General features: G+C 44.3%; 1 protein-coding gene across 3 annotated transcripts in view; it reads left to right on the top strand.

The window, feature by feature from the left end:
• Positions 1-17,714, top strand: part of CEP89 (centrosomal protein 89) — an 80,489-nt gene that overhangs the window by 20,993 nt on the left and 41,782 nt on the right. For 2 of the 3 annotated variants that reach the window (XM_055553434.1, XM_055553436.1), the window contains exons 5-9: positions 6,013-6,121; positions 9,112-9,140; positions 10,919-10,961; positions 13,721-13,939; positions 15,525-15,670. In XM_055553434.1, the coding sequence (XP_055409409.1) occupies positions 6,013-6,121; positions 9,112-9,140; positions 10,919-10,961; positions 13,721-13,939; positions 15,525-15,670 (546 nt within the window). The remainder of the gene's footprint in view (positions 1-6,012; positions 6,122-9,111; positions 9,141-10,918; positions 10,962-13,720; positions 13,940-15,524; positions 15,671-17,714) is intronic. The other variant, XM_055553435.1, reaches the window with a different exon arrangement.

Here is a 17,714-nt window from a genome sequence, read left to right as displayed (position 1 = left end):
GAGTTGGATTCTGGAGGGTAAAGGAGGGCTCTCTCAGCATCTCCCTTCAGCCTCGCCCGCTCTCCCATCTGCCCCGGGGGAATGACTGTACGTCTCCTGGGACCGTCACATCCTTGCTGTCGGCGCACCCATCGGAGGATCACTTTGAACCTTTGAACCTGTGACACTTTGTGGCTGTCAGAGCGTCTGCATTCCTGAAGTCTGAGGAGGTTTGGCGGCTTCTGACATTTTCCCTCTCTTTCAAATTTCATAGGTTTGGTATCTGTTTTCTGGCCATTGACTAAGCTTTCTTTCTTTCTTTTCATTCTTTTAATTGATTTCAGTAGGTTTTAAGTGAGGAGAGTGTAGTCTGAATACCTGGTGAAATGAAGTGAAAGTCGCTCAGTCGTGCCTGACTCTTTGTGACCCCATGGGCTTATATAGTCCATGGAATTCTCCAGGCCAGAATACTGGAGTGGGTAGCCTTTCCCTTCTCCAGGGGATCTTCCCAACCTAGGGATGGAACCCAGGTCTCCCACACTGCAGGCAGATTCTTTACCAGCTGAGCCACAAGGGAAGCCCAAAATACCTGCTACCATTTCCAAATAGAATCACTGATAAGATGGTATTAGAGCTCCTCTGTCACACATTCTTGCTATTGGTGCGTTTGTGGATTTGCAGAACATTTTGTCATAAAATACCATATATTCATTCATTTGTTCATTTATTCATCCAACCAACTACCCACAGACAGGTATTTGAATATCTGCCATATGCTTGGGTCCAGAGAGGAATCATTCATGCAGGTGTGAACCATTTATCTCTAGAAACTTCTGGAGACCAAGGAATAGTGGGGACTCTTGCTGCTGCTCTTGAGGATTAGGAGTTTCCCCGTTCTCTCTGCAGTTTTTAACTTTTAGTTTCTTTAAGATTTTCTGTTACCCAAGTATACATGGATTTCCATGTCTTATAAAAACGTTTGATGCTGCTTTTACGCAAACACCACCCCTAGCCCCTGCTGCTCCATCCCTCCTCTTCTCTCCAGGACAGGCCTCTGTGGTCACTTTGTGTCTATATCATCTTCTTGCCTCCAAATAATCAAATAGACAGAAGGTTTAGATAATGGACATTTAACTCTCACACAACAAAGTGAAAAGGTAGGCAATTCCAAAATTGTTTCAGCTGCCGATTGAACACAGGAGCCTGAAATTCCCTTGGCCTGCTCTTTGTGATCACCAGAGGCAGCCGGTTCTTCCCGCAGAAAAAGGAAGCAAGGTCCTTCAGGCAGTGCTGTGTTGATGATGGGGAATGCTTTTTCCAGAGGCCTGCCAGCAGGATGCTCATTGGTCACATGCCCATCCCTGGACTGGTTACTGGCTGAAGAGAGGATTACTGTGATTCGAGCCTACTTCCACCAAACAGAATCGGGGTTCTCTCAGCAAGGTAGAAGGAGGGGCACTGACTGCTGAGTGGGCGGGGCTGAGGTGCCTGCAGTCTCCCTGTCTGTATTTACACATACACATCCGCACGGTTAGTGTGTATGCGTGCAGGTCACTGACTCTGCTCTAGCAATGTGAGCACCTCTATATGAGCTTGACCCCCGCTGGTGGCAGTAGAAGGCCAGGAGAACAGACCAGGCACCAAGCTGTCACTCCTGCCGATTCCAAAAGCCGCTCAGAATGCACCCTGCCACCTTCTAGCAGTGAGGTCTCCTCCATACAGAGTGAGGAAGCATGGATCACAAACGTTTGTTTCGTTCCCTGTAACATGCCACACCAGGGGAGGTCCAGCATGTTGTAGACCTATAGAGGTCCCACTGCAGGCCCGCAGGCCCCGCCACCTTACAGATCAGAGCTGCCTGTGGCCCCACCCCGACCCCCGAGTTACCTGGTTCTCTGCACAGTCTGACCACGCTCTTGCCTGGACTTCACCCCGGGGTGGAGCCAGCTGGACCCCTCTGTTGCTCCACCAGTCGGGTCTGTTTAGTGTGTCTTTGTGGTGGGGCTCCAACGTTGGCATCACTGATCTGAGGAGAGGCTCCTGGGAAGGTGCCAGCTCTGTCTGGGGCTGGACCCTCTGCGTCCCCAGGGTCACCAGCGCTGGCTGTACAGTCAGCTCAGCCCACAGTCACGGGGATCTAGACACTGAGGCGCCCTTGCTGAGCTGCCAGCTTCCCAGTACTGCGCTTTCACCTCCGGGTGAGAAAAGATCCCACAGGCTAACGTTTGAACTGTGTGGGTGTGAAATCAGGGAGGATGTATTATTTTACATCTGATTACATTTTTAGGTGTGTACAAATTTCAAATCTTACCTCCCTGGTAAATTGAGCAGTTTGTCACTGTAAAGTGACCCTCTCTATCTCTGAAAATGTGATCTGCCTTAAGGTCTTTTTCGTCTGACGTTCTCCATCTTTCTTTGATATTTGCACGGTGTATTTCTTTCTATCCTTTAATTTTAACCTTCCTACATCCGTATGTTTAGCTGTGTTTTATAAACAGCATCTAGTTGTTTTTCCTTTACGTTTACCAAGATATAATTCACATATTAATATCATACTATTCATCCATTTAAAGTGTACAATTTGGGAATTCTCTGGTGGTCCAGTGGTTAAGACTCTGCACTTCCAATCCAGGGATAAGGATTTGATCCCTGATCAGGGAGCCAAGATCCCACATATTGCACACACCGTACACCACCCCCTCCCCCGCCAAAAAAGGTTTATAATTCAATGCAGTATATAGTTTTTGTCAACCAAATTTGACAAAATTTTCTTGTCTTTTTACTAGAGCTTTTGGCTCTTTTATGTTTAATGTATTCATGGGTATATTTGAGTTTAAACCTGTCATGTCTGTTTCTCCTGCTTGTGCTATTGCTCTCTTTTTTTCTCCTTTCATTCTTTTGGATTGATGGATTTTTTGGTTATATTTCTTTCCCTCAACTAGCTTAAAGTTATACCAGCTTCCCCCCCCACCAGTAATCACCCTGTAAATTCTAGCATGTACATTTTACTCTTTATTTATTTTTTTGAAATCCCCATTTCTTTTATTTATTTCTTACTTTACAATATTGTATTGGTTTTGCCATACATCACCATGAATCCGCCACAGATGTACACGTGTTCCCCATCCCGAACCCCCCTCTCTCCTCCCTCCCCATCCCATCCCTCTGGGTCATCCCAGTGCACCAGCCCCAAGCATCCTGTATCCTGCATGGAGCCTGGTCTGGTGATTCGTTTCACATATGATATTATACATGTTTCAATGCCATTCTCCCAAATCATCCCACCCTCTCCCTCTCCCACAGAGTCCAAAAGACTGTTCTATACATCTGTGTCTCTTTTGCTGTCTCGCATACAGGGTTATCGTTGCCATCTTTCTGAATTCCATATATATGCGTTAGTATACTGTATTGGTGTTTTTCTTTCTGGCTTACTTCACTCCATTTTACTCTTTAAAATCCTAGTTAGCGTCCTCCCCAGGAGGAGAGTGAAGGCGCTTAGGCCAGGGCTGCAGACGGATGCGGGAAAGGCCACTCCTGGCCACGGGGATGGCAGCACTGTGGCTGGGGCACCGGCCTCCACCTCTCTCGCTTCAGCACCCAGACAGCTTTTGTTTTAGTTACCCAGGTCATGTTCACACTCTGAAGTATTTGGGAGTTTTAACAATGCTTTGCATTAAAACTTTAGAGTGTTTCTAGAATGTTGTCACAAATTCTTTAGGCTTATTTATTGACGTATTACGTATACACAAAAGACACATAAGCTGTAACTGTACAGCTCAGTGGATTTTTGCAAAGTAGCCTCCACCCAGATTAAAAGAAGAAGAAGAATACTGCTAGATTGCCGGAGTCCTCTGTGACTGAGAAGAGTCACTGCTCCCCCAGAGTTAACCACTGCCCTGACTCCAAGCGCAGGTTATATCTTAGAAAAATCACCTTAGATTAGTTTTGTCCTTCCCTGGTGGCTCAGATGATAAAGAATCTGCCAGCAATACAGGAGACCTGGATTTGATCCCTGGGTTAGGAAGATCCCCTGGAGAAGGAAACGGCAACCCACTCCAGTATTCTTGCCTGGAGAATCCCCATGGACAGAGGAGCCTGGTAGGCTACAGTCCATGGGGTCACAAAGAATTTGGACACAACTGAGCAGCTAAGCACACAGCACATTCTAGAGATTCTGTGACTTTCATCATACATTATGTATGCTTTGGAGTTTTTAAGAGTCTTCTGTCATTCTGTGGTAGTTGTTGGTTCATTCTTATTGCTGTGTGATATCCCATGGGACAGCTGTAACATCCAGTAACTTATTTACTCTACTAAGGGTGGATATTTGGTTGTTTCCAGTTTGGAGCTTTTAGGAAGAGTGCTCTATGAACGTTCATGTGTGGTGGGTATGTACCACTCATATATACTGATGAGTGGTGTATGTATAATCATAAGGCATGATCAGCCATAAGGTACGATCAGCCTTCGTACTAGTAGATACTAACAAGCAGTTTTCCATAATAGGGTATCGTTATGATGGTATTTGGGCTTCCCTTGGTGGCTCAGCTAATAAAGAATCAGCCTGCAATGTGGGAGACCTGGGTTCAAACCCTGGGTTGGGAAGATCCCCTGGAGAAGGGAACAGCTACCCACTGTAGTATTCTGGCCTGGAGAATTCCATGGACTGTATAGTCCATGGGGTCGAAAAGAGTCAGACACAAATGAGCGACTTTCACTTTCACTTTTCATGATAGTATTTGAGTCGCCTTAGCATTTCATACTTCCTAAATAAAAGTGAGTAGCTTAATATACCTTTGACAGGGTAAACAAGGCAGATGGTCCCTAGGAGCTAAAAGCTTAAGAGATCCATTTCTTTTTAATTTCTTCATTGATGAATAGAGTGCGAGACCTTTCTGCAGCTCTGAGCCACATCACCCCAGCCCTCTACCCCCAGCCTGGTGGGCCTGTGAGCCTTAGCTTTTGGCCCTGAAATGCCCCTTCTTGTGGGCATCTTGCTGGTCAATGCTGCCCCCTTCCCAGCCATGGGGATGGAACGTCCATGGCCTGCAGCACAGCACAGTTAAGCCAGGCTGATCACATAAGCAGGATTTTACGAAGAGTCAGGATAGTGGAAGGGAAGCCACCCAGGGAGCACCAGCCTCAGCTTATTGTACAAGACCTGGTTCTCTGCTCTTCCCTGAGGGCAGCCTGTGTCCTCACACCCCTGTCTCCCAGAGCCCTGCCAGTGAGGCAGCCTCCTGCTCATCGGGGTGGTCCCAGACCTGGCTCACAGGTCTGTGGGGGGCAGCTCTACCATTTGTGACCCTGCAAGGGAGTTTTTCACGGACAGTGGTGGGGGAGAGTCCCATTCCATCAGGAAACACTCACAGTGGCCTCCTAGCTAGCAAGCATAATGGGCCCCGATCCCACACAGTTGCCTTGGTGAGGGTTCTCACAGGGCAGGTCGGCAGCTCTTGCCCCATGTAGAGGTGAACAACGCAGCATCAGCACCAGGGCACGGTGGTACTGGGTGCTGCACAGAGCAGGCTGGAGGCAGCTCCTTTTCCTGAGTTGGTCCCTGGCAGGAATGGGGAAGGCAGGTGCCTAGGTAGCAGGGGGTGGGATGCGGTGCAGCATAGCTGTGAAGGTCTCTATGGCTTAGGCCAGGAGTCCCCAACTCCCGGGCTGCGGACTATCCTGTTAGGAACTGGGCTGCACAGCGGAAGGTGAGCGGTGGGTGGGCAAGCAAAACCTCATCTGCTGTTCCCGTGGCTTGCATTACTGCCCAAACCATCCCCTACCCCCCACCTCCATCTGTGGAAAGACTGTCTTCCATGAAATCGGTCCCTGGTGCCAAAACGTTTGGGGACCGCTGGCTTGAGCATGATTTGGATGTCACTGCCTTTGCCACTGGGCTTTTCCTGAGGGACCCATGGGTGTCTTGGAGGGGAGGTAGCAGTGGAGAGGGTATGGAATAAGACAGCTGAGTTTGTTGGGAGGAAGTTTTATACAGAAGTACTTACCACGTGTTGTTTCTCTGTCTTCTGTAAGGAAAAGGTTCCATCATCACACGGGGTGGACACTGAAGATGAGGAAAGTATTTCTGAACAAGATGGGTTTCCAGGCTCATCTATTCCATCAGAGAATACACAAGAAAAAGGTAAAAATTGTTTTTAAAAAATTTCATGTAAAAGCATTTTATGGCCATAAATATTGGTTAATTTGGAGGAACATATAACCATTGCACCTCCATACCGTGGTTCCATGATTTTAAGTGATAATATCCCTGAGCTTTGTTCTTCCTGGGATACAGTGAAAATGACTGCGTGGGTGTTTGGTTGTCTTTAATGCATAAGGCCTTCACTTTGACGTCCATTTTGCCATTCTGTCAGTCGTGAGAGGATCCCTGGGGGAGCATCGGGGCTCAGGCTCTGAAGCTCCGTGCTCCTTCCTCTCTGCACCCATGACCAGTGCCATGTGGGACGGGCGTGCAGTGAGCTCCTCGGGCTGGCTGAGTGAGCTTGTCTGTCTTGTTCACCAGGCTGGCTGTAGGGCCTGGAGCAGGGCTTGGCCCACGGCTGCCTGTCACTTCAGGTGATTTGGGTGAATGAACGCATGGATATATTTATAGTACAGCTTTGGAACGGCATACCTTTGTATATTTCATTTGGCACAGTGAGAGAATTCAGCTCATTAATAGCAAAGGCCGTTTTCCATTTCCTAATATGTGCCTTGTGTTTGAGAAGTGAGAAGGAGAGCCTGGCATGTAGTGGGCACCGATAACTACTTTATCAGGACCCTCAGGGAATTGCTTGGGCTCAAGGAGATAAGTAAGATAAGTGTTAGTCACTCTGTCGTGTCCAGCTCTGCGACCCCATAGGACAATAGCCCGCCAGGCTCCTCTGTTGATGGGATTCTCCAGGCAAGAATACTGGAGTGGGTAGCCATTCCCTTCTCAAGGGGATCTTCCTGACCCAGGGATTTAACCTGGGTCTCCTGCATTGCAGGCATATTCTTCACAGTCTGAGCCACTATGGAAGCCCAGGGCCCAAGGAGACTCTCATATAAGTCAGCACAAGGGGACTGATTGGAACACAGAATGCCAGCCTTCTAATACCTGTGCCAGAAAATGCCACTTGGTTAGACAGCATATTTTATCCTTGTGGGAAAATCTGTGTGTGTGTTAAGTTCAAGTAGAAAGTATGTCTCTTTTAGAATTAATACTTTCTCACTGTAAAAAATGCAGAAATACATGAAGTTAAATATACATAATTGTACTTCCATCAAGTATAATTTTAACAGCTTAGAATGTGTATGTACATACATGATATTTAATTACCTTTAAAAAAAATCTTATAACACGCCCTGAATATCTCCTTATGTTCATACATATCCATCCACTTTCCAATGTCTGCATTATTTTTCTAAAGCCTGATGCATCATACTATCAGTCAGAACTAATCAAGAGACAGAAAGTATCTATACTTGGTGAGGGAATTCCCTGGTGAACTTCCCAGGTTCGATACCTGATTGGGGAACTGAGTGGCCAAATAAAAAAAGGAAAGAAAGTCCATGGTGATTTGAACCGGGAAAGTTTAATGTCAAGAATTATTAACTGTAACGGGATTGCCTATTAAGGGGTAGAAATAAATCTAAAGACTATGGGAATGACAGTGGGAACAGCTGCTTCCTATGTAGTTAACATAGGGCCCCCAAGGGTGCAGCTCTGGCCCGCTGGCAGGTGGAGAAGTTAGCTGAGGTGTGGTGCTAACAGAATTCACTGGAAGGCTGCCATCTGTTGGGGAGTTCCAGGAGGAGCCGCCTGTGGGGAAGTGCTGCTGGCCATCTAGAAAGAGGGGAGGAGAGGAGGGAGAAAGAGGGACCCAGGACACGAGACAGGATGGAGACGTGCCCCGTGGAATGAGGAACCCAAGCCCTTTCCTCCTCCAGTGTCTCTTTTGCACCCTCTACTGGTGCAGTTTATTATTGCGCCACCAGACAAAGGAGAGCCATTGCAGTAACAGGAGCAGGCAATAAAGGTGGGGTTGGAAGTTAAAGGCAGTGTTAACTGGCACACTTGGAACATGAACTTGGAGCACAGGTGGTGGCTGGGAGAGAGTGAAGCTCCTAGAGTGGTTTTTGGCTTGTGGTGGGCATTAAATGCCCCTGGACATTGTCACTTTCAGGTGGCATGAGACTTGGCCAGTTCCTTAACCCCGCTTCTCCTAAGTTTGAGTGCACCTCTCCTAAGAGTCTTAGAAGGATTAAATTCAGTCATATGAGTGAAGCACAGCAGGGCTTCCCTGGTGGCTCAGCCGGTAAAGAATCCGCCTGCCAACGCAGGAAACCCAGGTTCAGTCCCTGGGTTGGGAAGATCCCCTGGACAAGGGCATGGCAACCCACTCCAGTATTCTTGCCTGCTGCTGCTATTGCTGCTAAGTCGCTTCAGTCGTGTCCGACTCTGTGCAACCTCATGGACTGCAGCCTACCAGGCTTCTCCGTCCATGGGATTCTCCAGGCAAGAACACTGGAGTGGGTAGCCATTTCCTTCTCCAATGCAGGAAAGTGAAAAGTGAGAGTGAAGTCGCTCAGTCGTGTCCGACTCTTTGCAACCCCATGGACTGCAGCCCACCAGGCTCCTCCGTCCATGGGATTTTCCAGGCAAGAGTACTGGAGTGGGGTGCCATTAAATGCTAGCTGATAATTATTGTCTGAAGGCTACCAGCCTGAGGTGCCAGCCACCTAGTACCCTAGCAATACCCAGCCAAGAAGCTTGGACACTGCCATCCTTTGGTCGAGGTACCAGCATCTGAGCGAGTGGACTGCTGCTGGAGGCAGAGGAGGCAGGGAGGGTGGCACCTTAGCCCCCGTGGGGAATGGCAGGTGGAATGGTGGAGGGCACAGGCAAGGGTGCTGGGAAGGCCGGGAGGCTCACAGGCACACGGAGGAGCTCGGCCTGAGCTCTGCAGTCACGTGAGCCACTGAAGGCGGTCAGGAACGAGCAGGGGGAGAGCTGGGCAGTTCAGAGCTGGGCCGGTTCATGGGCTGGTTCAGCTCGTGTGCAGAAGGTGAGTGCCTAAGATTGTACTCTTCAGAGCTGTCAGATGTCTTTCTCCCCTTTACAAAATTTTCTCTCTCTGTTTTCATCAGATGGAAAACATTCTGTTCTGAAATTAAAGGTAAGAATTTTTTTTTAATGGATTTTCTTTTTAAATAGAATTTCTACCATAATTTCAAAACAACTTTTGTGATTTGTGGGGGGAAAAGCTTCTGTTAAGAGTTCTTTTCCATGGTCTAGTTTTTTTTTTTTTTTTCTTTTGTTGGTTTTTGTTTTTTCTGTCATTGTACACTTTACTATTGAATGTTTTTTTTTAAAATAGTTTTAAAACATGAAGAAACTCATGTTTTGCATAGTTTAAAATGAATGTAATATATTGAGGGATTAGAAAGCACTTACATTTGCTTTCTACTTTGTAAAATGAATAGACAGTAACCAGTTTGCAGACATGGAAATAGTTATACTTAACTTTTTAATTCTGTGATGTCAAGGGAGTTTAAAAATTAAAAACTTCTCGGTAGAGTTAACTTATAACCTTATCTACTTTTCAGCAGAAATTAGAAACTTAGTATCAGGCTGATGTGTAGTAGAAAAATGAACAAAAATTCAAAGACTTCCCTTTCCTTTAAGTTTCAAGTTGAAAAGGAGGGTCTTGTATTCTTTTCTCAGTGCTTTAAAAACGTGGTTCTGTGCAGCTTATGGGGTCTTTTTGCATATCCCAAGGAGGGAAGGCCAGTTAGAATTTGCTTTGTCCACCTCTGCTCAGCCCCTACAGTCACATCACGTGTTTTAGAATGTGAACTGGTGGCCTGTCACTCGTAGGACCTGCACGTGACCACAATGACTGATCACAAATAATAAACCCTGGAGAGGGTGTGGAGGAAAGGGAACCCTGCTGGTGGAAATGTAAATCGATGTAGCCACTGTGGAAAGTGGTATGGAGGGTCCTTAAAAAAACTAAAAACTAGTTATTATGTCGTCCAGCAATCCCACTACTAGGCATATATTCAGAAGAGGAGAAAACTCTAATTCGAAAAGATGCATATATCCCGATGTTCATAGCAGCACTATTCATAATAGCCAAGACATGGAAGTGTCCATCAATAGATGAATGCATGAAGAAGATACGGTGTATATTCTCTCTCTCTCTCTCTCACACACACACGTATATACACACACAATGGAATATTACTCAGCCATAAAAAGAATAAAATGCCATTTGCAGCAACATGGATGGACCTAGAGATGTTGGTCATACTGAGTGAAGTCAGCCAGACAAAGACGAATATTATATATCATTTATATGTGGAATCTAAAAATACAATACAAATGATCTTATTTACAAAACAGAAGTATACTCACAGATACAGAAAACAAACTTACAGTTGCCAAAGGGGAAGGCAGGAGGGACAAATTAGGAGTATGAAATTAACACACACTACTATATATAAAATAGATCAGCAACATGGATGGTCTCTGTAGCATGGGGAATTATATTCAGTATCTTGTAATAACCTATAATGGAAGAGAATTAGAAAAATATAGATGTGTAACTGAATCACTTTACTATACAACGAAACTAATACATTAGTATAAGTCACCTATATTTCAGTCAAAAGATGCCAAACTCATGGACAGAAAGGCGGGAAGAAAGCAGGCCTTCCCCTGCTGCTCAGAGAACTTGCCAAGAGGGGAGGACTGTTAAGGTTTAGGTTCATTTAAAAGAAACAGTGAATATTAAAGTTTTTAAAGCTAAAAGAAACGAGCAACTACGAGAGCCGAAATGAAGACGGAGGAAGCGCTTACATGTTTGGTACATGACGACCTGCTGCTTGTGCCAGGCCGCTCTTAGAAGATGCTAAGGTCAATTCGTTACTGTCCTGTTTTTTCCTTCCATAGCATGAAGAACCACCGTTATGTGAAAAACCTCCACTTTGTCCAGGTATTTGCCTTTTGAATTTCATTGTGATTGAAAAACTTATATTTCAGAGAACACCCAGTACAGTCTCACATAAAATAAAGATCACTTTTTTTTTTTCCTGTGAAGGTTGTTGCTTCTGTCCCATTTTTGAAATTGGAAAGAGATAGCAGTTCGTTGAACTTCCTTTAAGTTTGCCTTAAAATAGAGAGTTTATGGGACTTCCCTGGTGTCCTTCCAATGCAGGGGACATGGATTCGATCTCTGGTCAAGAAACTAAGCTTCCACATGCCAAGAGGTGTGACCCCTGCCCCCCGCAAAAAAAAAAACAAAAACAAAACAGAGAGTCCAAACATTCAAACATTGGATGGTGGCTGTATGTCCGTATGGGATGTGCTCAAGCCTGGGGTTGATGGAGGGGGGATACATGGGCCTATGGGATTATGGACAGGCCCTGGGAGGGGGAGGCTTCCCAAGTGGTGCCAGTGGTAAGCCTTGAGAATCCCATGCACAGAGGAACCTGGTGGGCTACAGTCCATAGGGTCACAAAGATCGGATGCAGCTGAAGTAACTCAGCACTCAGGCAACACATGTACTGGTAGAGGGGGCATATGAAAACGGGGGCTCTGCTCAGGGGCTCGAGGCAGAGCTGAGAGGTCTAGAGGTACTTGGTGGCATCCTCTCCCCTCTGCAGACTGGGGAGCCTCATTAGCTTCCAGAGTGGATTTTGTAATTTTTCACTGTGTGCCTCACATCAGTAGTCTGAAAACCCTGTCAAGTAACCAAGACTTTTGTCTGTCCTCCGTGTCGGATTGGCTCTGTTTTCACCATTTCTGTCTCAGTGTTTTTGGTGCTGTGTTCTGGGATGTTGCTGGGGTTCTGACATCTGGCCCACAGGTTCATTCTTCACTGTATGTCTTCTGCTGCTCAGCCCATCCTTTGAATCTGTGTTATTAATGAAGCCCTTTATTTTCATGATTTCTATTAAGTATTGACAAGCATCTCTCTGAAATCTTAACCGCCCTCATTTTCAAATCTTGTAGCTTGTGCTGCAGCCAACTCCATCCTCTGTTATCTGGTTTTGGTGCCTCTCTCAGTTCCTGTGGCTGTTGGTGATGCGCTCGTTTGGTCCTTGGGAGTCCCAGTTCGTCTGTCTGGGGATGCCATATCTGATTACTATAGGCTGCTCAGAAGGGGAAGCAGTGGGCTGTCAGATGTACAGTCTGTCTCCAGTGACTGTTGGCCATAGACAGGGTGTTTCATCAGCCAGGGAGTTTGGAGGCTCCTCTTCCTCCTAGGTTTCTCCAGCACTGGGGCCTGCCTGCCTCTCTGTCCTCAGGGCTTATATGTACTGCTTGGCCCCGGGAGACTTGAGCCCTGCTGCTTCTGTCTGGCACTCTAGGCAGATACCTCGTCAGTCCTTTCTAGGCCACTTTGTGTCCCCACCACCTGCCAGGGCAAGGCACACCCCTGGAAGCACCCCCACGCCCTCTCGTAGCTAACCTCTCCTTGCATATTTTAGGCTGCAGCATCCATCTTCAGTCTAATCTCAAATGTCTTCTTTCCTGGATTCCTGGTAGATTGCCTCTTGTTTTCGTGTACTTGTGAAGTTACTCATTTCTGTCATGTTCTAGGGGTTGGATATGTGTGTGTCAGGGGTCAGGGGAGGCTGTCTGGAGCTGCCAGTACCCCTCCCTCCATCTGCACACAGAAGCTCTGCCCAGGCCAGGAGCCCATCGCAGTCCTCACTTCCTTTGATCTCCCTGTGGAATATCACTCTCTTCTTTCCTCCAATCTTTCTACTCCTTCCTAAATTCCTTTGTAGCCTCTGGTTTTCTCACCCTGGTGCCTGCAAGAACACCTACATGCTGGTGGCTCCTCCGTGTCTCCAGCAGAGGCTGCCTTCAGATCTTTGGACCTGTGTCCTAACTTGAGCTTCCCTCCCTCTGCCAGGCTGTGTTCCTTCTCTGGCTACTGCTGCTGCTGCTAAGTCGCTTCAGTCATGTCCAACTCTGTGCGACCCCATAGACGGTAGCCCACCAGGCTCTGCCATCCCTGGGATTCTCCAGGCAAGAACACTGGAGTCGGTTGCTATTTCCTTCTCTAGTGCATGAAAGTGAAAGTGAAGTCGCTCAGTCGTGTCCGACTCTTCACGACCCCATGGACTGCAGCCTACCAGGCTCCTCCATCCATGGGATTTGCCAGGCAAGAGTACTGGAGTGGGGTGCCATTGCCTTCTCCCCTTGTCTGGCTAGATATCTTCTAAACTCAGAACTTGTTGCTCATTCTTGACTTGCCCCTCCCTCACTGCCCACACCCAATCAGCTGCTGAACCCTGCCAAGTTTTTGCCCCTGAATTCTTCTCTCATGTCCTTTCCTCTCTGTCCCTACTCTAGGAGCCTTCAGACTGATCTGCCTGCCTCTGGGCTAGGCCTCCTTCCTGCTCACTTTCTTCACCGCTGGCCTCAGCGATTCATCTGAGAGTATAGCCCCTTCTTTCCATACTTCTGCTGAAAGGCTTTCTGGCTCCTGGTGGCCTGCCAACCTCCACTCTGCATATTACGATAAGCAAAGGCCTCCACTGGCTCCTGCCTCCCCCTCCTTCTTCTTATTGCTCACTGTAGTCTTAACAGATCACAGTCTTTGCTGTATAGGCCACTCTGTTTGCAGGCACTGACATAAAGAAGTTGCTCCTTTGGTTTTTGAAATAGTCTCCTGTAATTCTGATGTAAAATTGTTAATATCAATTAGTATTTTAAAACTTTTTTCCTGTCCCTTTTTAGATGTAACTGGTAGAACACGTCAAAGATGTATAGAAATAACCAAAGAAAAGTTTGAGGAATTAAAGGAAGAAAATTTGCATCTAAATAATGCAAATCAAGCCCTTACACGTGAACTTAACATAATAAAGAAAACAATGAAAGAACTGCAGTTAAAACTTGAAAGGATGAAAAAAGAAAATGGAAAGCCAAAAGAGGTTGAGAAAGCATCCTCTCAGGAAGGTGAGGACAACTATCTAGTTCTTTTGTTACAGGAAGGAACAGGAATTCAAAATTTTGTACTTATTTTGGAAGTTAACATTATAACAAATATTATAAATTTGTTGATATTAATGTTCTTGATATTTTGGTTTGGTTATTTATGGTCTTTCATTAATATCCTTATGCTGCTACTGCTAAGTCACTTCAGTCGTGTCCAACTCTGTGTGACGCCATAGACGGCAGCCCGCCAGGCTTCCCCGTCCCTGGGATTCTCCAGGCAAGAACACCGGAGTGGGTTGCCATTTCCTTCTCCAGTGCAGGAAAGTGGAAAGTGAGAGTGAAGTCGCTCAGTCGTGTCCAACTCTTAGCAACCCCATGGATTGCAGCCCACCAGGCTCCTCCATCCATGGGATTTTCCAGGAAAGAGTACTGGAGTGGGGTGCCAGTGCCTTCTCCAATATCCTTATACTTGCTGAAATTTGATTTCACCTGTTGTATCATTTTTATTATGCTGAAGAAATTCTAGTACTTCTTTTGGTTCTTAGCATAATATTTTCAATATTTTTTGTATCAGTTTTTATCCCCATGACCACCATATAAAAGTACCTCTTTCACCACATACTAACCAATGTTGAAGATTATATTTTCCTTGCTAGTTTGAGTGGTTAAAAAAGAAGAATCCCATTTTAATTTAATTTCCGTTTGTTTTATTATTGATGAAATTGAATATTTTTTTCATTATCTTTGCAGGTCATTTTCTTTCTCTTTCATAAATATTCCCACTTTGGATTGAGATACTTTATCTTTTCTGTTGATTTATAGGAGCTCTTTCTGTATTAAGAATTTTAGCCCTATGGCACGTATGTTTGAGTTTGTTTCTCAATTTGTTAATAATTCAGCTATGTGTATAGGGTATTTTTCTGTTATGATCTATGCCCTTGGTTTCCAGTGGTTAAGAATCCGTGATTCCACTCTAAGGAGTGCAGGTTTGATCCCTGGTCAGGAACTAGGATCCCACATACTGTGTGATATAGCCAAAATTAATAACAATAATGCTAAGGTCATAAAAGTATTCACTAATGTTTTCTCTGTATATTTATCTGTTTATATAAGTCTATTATTATGGCTGTAAGAAACATAATGTGGTTTTTTCTATGCAAACCCTATATATTTTTTGTCTTAGGCACATTTCCAGATACTTCATATTATTTGTGCTATTACTTTGTGGGATCTGTTTTCTATTATGTTTTCTAATAGAACATTACTATTGTGTGGGAAGGTTATTAGTTCTAGTAAATTCTCCATTTATTCTATATAATTTTCAGAGCACATATTTGTATATCATCTGAAATAGTGACATTTTTTCCAATCTAAAATTTTTATTTTACCTTTATCATATATATATATCAACTTTCACAAACTTCTAAAACATTGTTGACTAATCAGTGTTAAAAAACTTATTAACTTTTATTCATTTATATCTGTATAACTGTTATTTGCTGCCTTTGTGAGCCTAAAGGGACAGAAGGACAGACAATTGACAATTTATATAAAATCATGATAAATTTAAGTTCTTATGGTATAATATTAAATTTATTTTTTTCAGTAGTTGCTGCACCTGAATTATATTATCTAAGAAAACAAGCTCAAGAACTGGTGGATGAAAATGATGGATTGAAAATGACTGTTCATCGTTTGAATGTAGAACTGAGTAGATATCAAACAAAATTCAGGCATTTATCCAAGAAAGAGGTAATGTTTCCTATTAAGAAAAATCAGGTTTACTGATATTTTAGCCTTGAATTGATTTCCAATTCCAAAGAGTTTATATTGATTATAATTTGGTATAAAAAAAGATACATCCGAAGTACAGTTTTTCTGGGCACCTTTCTATTTCTCCGTCCATCTCTCCTTTCCTCAAAACTAAAGCAATAAAAGCTCTTAGTAAAAAATTAGGACAGTATAAACATATATAAAGTAAAGGAAGAATGTCTGCTCCATTCTCAGCCTGTTCTTCAGGGTTATAGCTGTTGTTAGTGCACAGACTTTGAAAAGAAAGCAGACTAGTGTTTACAGGCTCCCAAATGATCTAGCTGTCACAGTCAATGGAACTTACATTCATGATAGGCATAGGAGCGTCCCCTGTAGCTATATACTTGGGCTTAGTGTAGAGAGAGCAGACAAAAACACCCTTCTCCCACTTTTTCCCTGGAATGGGTTTAACTGCGTGCTTTCCCAGATGCTGCCTGAATTTCTGGCTTCTAATCAGCCTAAATCTAAATACTGACTGCAGTCCTCCCCTTTGAAGCTGATAGGATTTGGTACATCCCCAACTACTGGGAACCACTTAAAAATAAAGACAGCAGCTTAGACAATCACAGAGGTTTGAGAGGCTACCAAGAACATGGGCTAGGCTAATGGATGAGGCTCAATACCTATACAAGACCACTCTGTCAAGATGAGAGAGGTGGCTGTTTTTTCTAATGCACAGAAACCAATATAGGGTAAAGGAAAATGAAGAAAAAAGGGAATATGTTCTAAAGAAGAGAACGAGATAAATCTTCAGAAACTGATCTTAATGAAATGTAAATAAGTGATATACTCAATAGAGAATTTTAAATAACAGTCATAAAGATGCTCAGCAAGATCAGGAGAGCATGAACAAAGTGTGAATTTCAACAGAGAGATAGAAAAATGTTAAAAAGTACCAGAGATATCATAGAGCAGAGGAGTATAATAATTGAACTGAAAAATTCAATAGAGGGACTCAGCACCAGACTAGAGCAAGTGGGAGAAAGGATCAGTGAACTTGAAGACCAGGTAGTGAAATTCATCTAAACAGAAGAATAAAAATAATTTAAAAAAGAGTGAAAAATACCATTAAGTAGTTACAGGCATTTCAGAGAGTAAAGAGAGAAAGGAACAGAAAGCTCATTTAAAGAAATAATGCTGGGACTTCCTTGGAGTCCAGTGGCTAAGACTCCAAGCTATCAAAGCGAGGGGCCTGGGTTTGATCCCGGGTCAGGGAACTAGGTCTCACATGCCACAACTAAGACCTGGTGTGGCCAAATAAATAATTAAAAAGAAAAAAATGCTGGGACTTCCCTGGTAGGCCAGAGGACACAAATTCAGTCCCTGATCTGGGAAGATCCCACATGCTGCAGAGCAGCTAAGCCTGTGTGCCACAACTACTGAGCAAGAGAAGTCACCTCAAAGAGAAGCCTGAACACTGCAACAAAGAGTAGACCCCGCTCGCCGCAACTAGAGAAAGCCTGCATGCAACAACGAAGACCCAACACAGCCAAGAATAAACAAATAAATTATTTTTTAAAAGAAATAACTCTAAAGACTTCCTTGGGGGAAAGAAACAAATATCTTGATCTAGGAAGCTCAAAGAGTTTTAAATAAGATTAATCCAGAGATACCCACATTGAAACATACTATAACTAAATTGTCAAAAGATAAAGAGAGACTCATAAAAGCAGCAAGAGAAAAAACAACTTGTTATATACAAGGAAACCCTCATAAGATCTATCAGCAGATTTTTCAGCAGAAACTTTGCAGACCAGAAGGGAGTAGCACAATATATTCAGAGTACTAAAAGGAAAAAGAAGAAAAAACCTGCCAACCACAAGTACACTACCCAGCAAAGTTGTCCTTTAGAACTGAAGTAAAAATAAAGAGTTTTCAGCACATGCAAAGGCAGAAGGAATTAATCACCACCAGCGTTATAAGAAATGTTGAAGGACTTTCTTTAAGCTGAAATGAAAGGATACTAATTAGTAAAAGTAAAATG

This window comes from Bubalus kerabau, chromosome 17 (assembly GCF_029407905.1).
Source record: "Bubalus kerabau isolate K-KA32 ecotype Philippines breed swamp buffalo chromosome 17, PCC_UOA_SB_1v2, whole genome shotgun sequence".
Classification (NCBI taxonomy): Eukaryota; Metazoa; Chordata; class Mammalia; order Artiodactyla; family Bovidae; genus Bubalus; species Bubalus kerabau.
The sequence above is the reverse complement of the archived record's forward strand: the minus strand, read 5'-3'. Positions and strand labels throughout refer to the sequence as shown.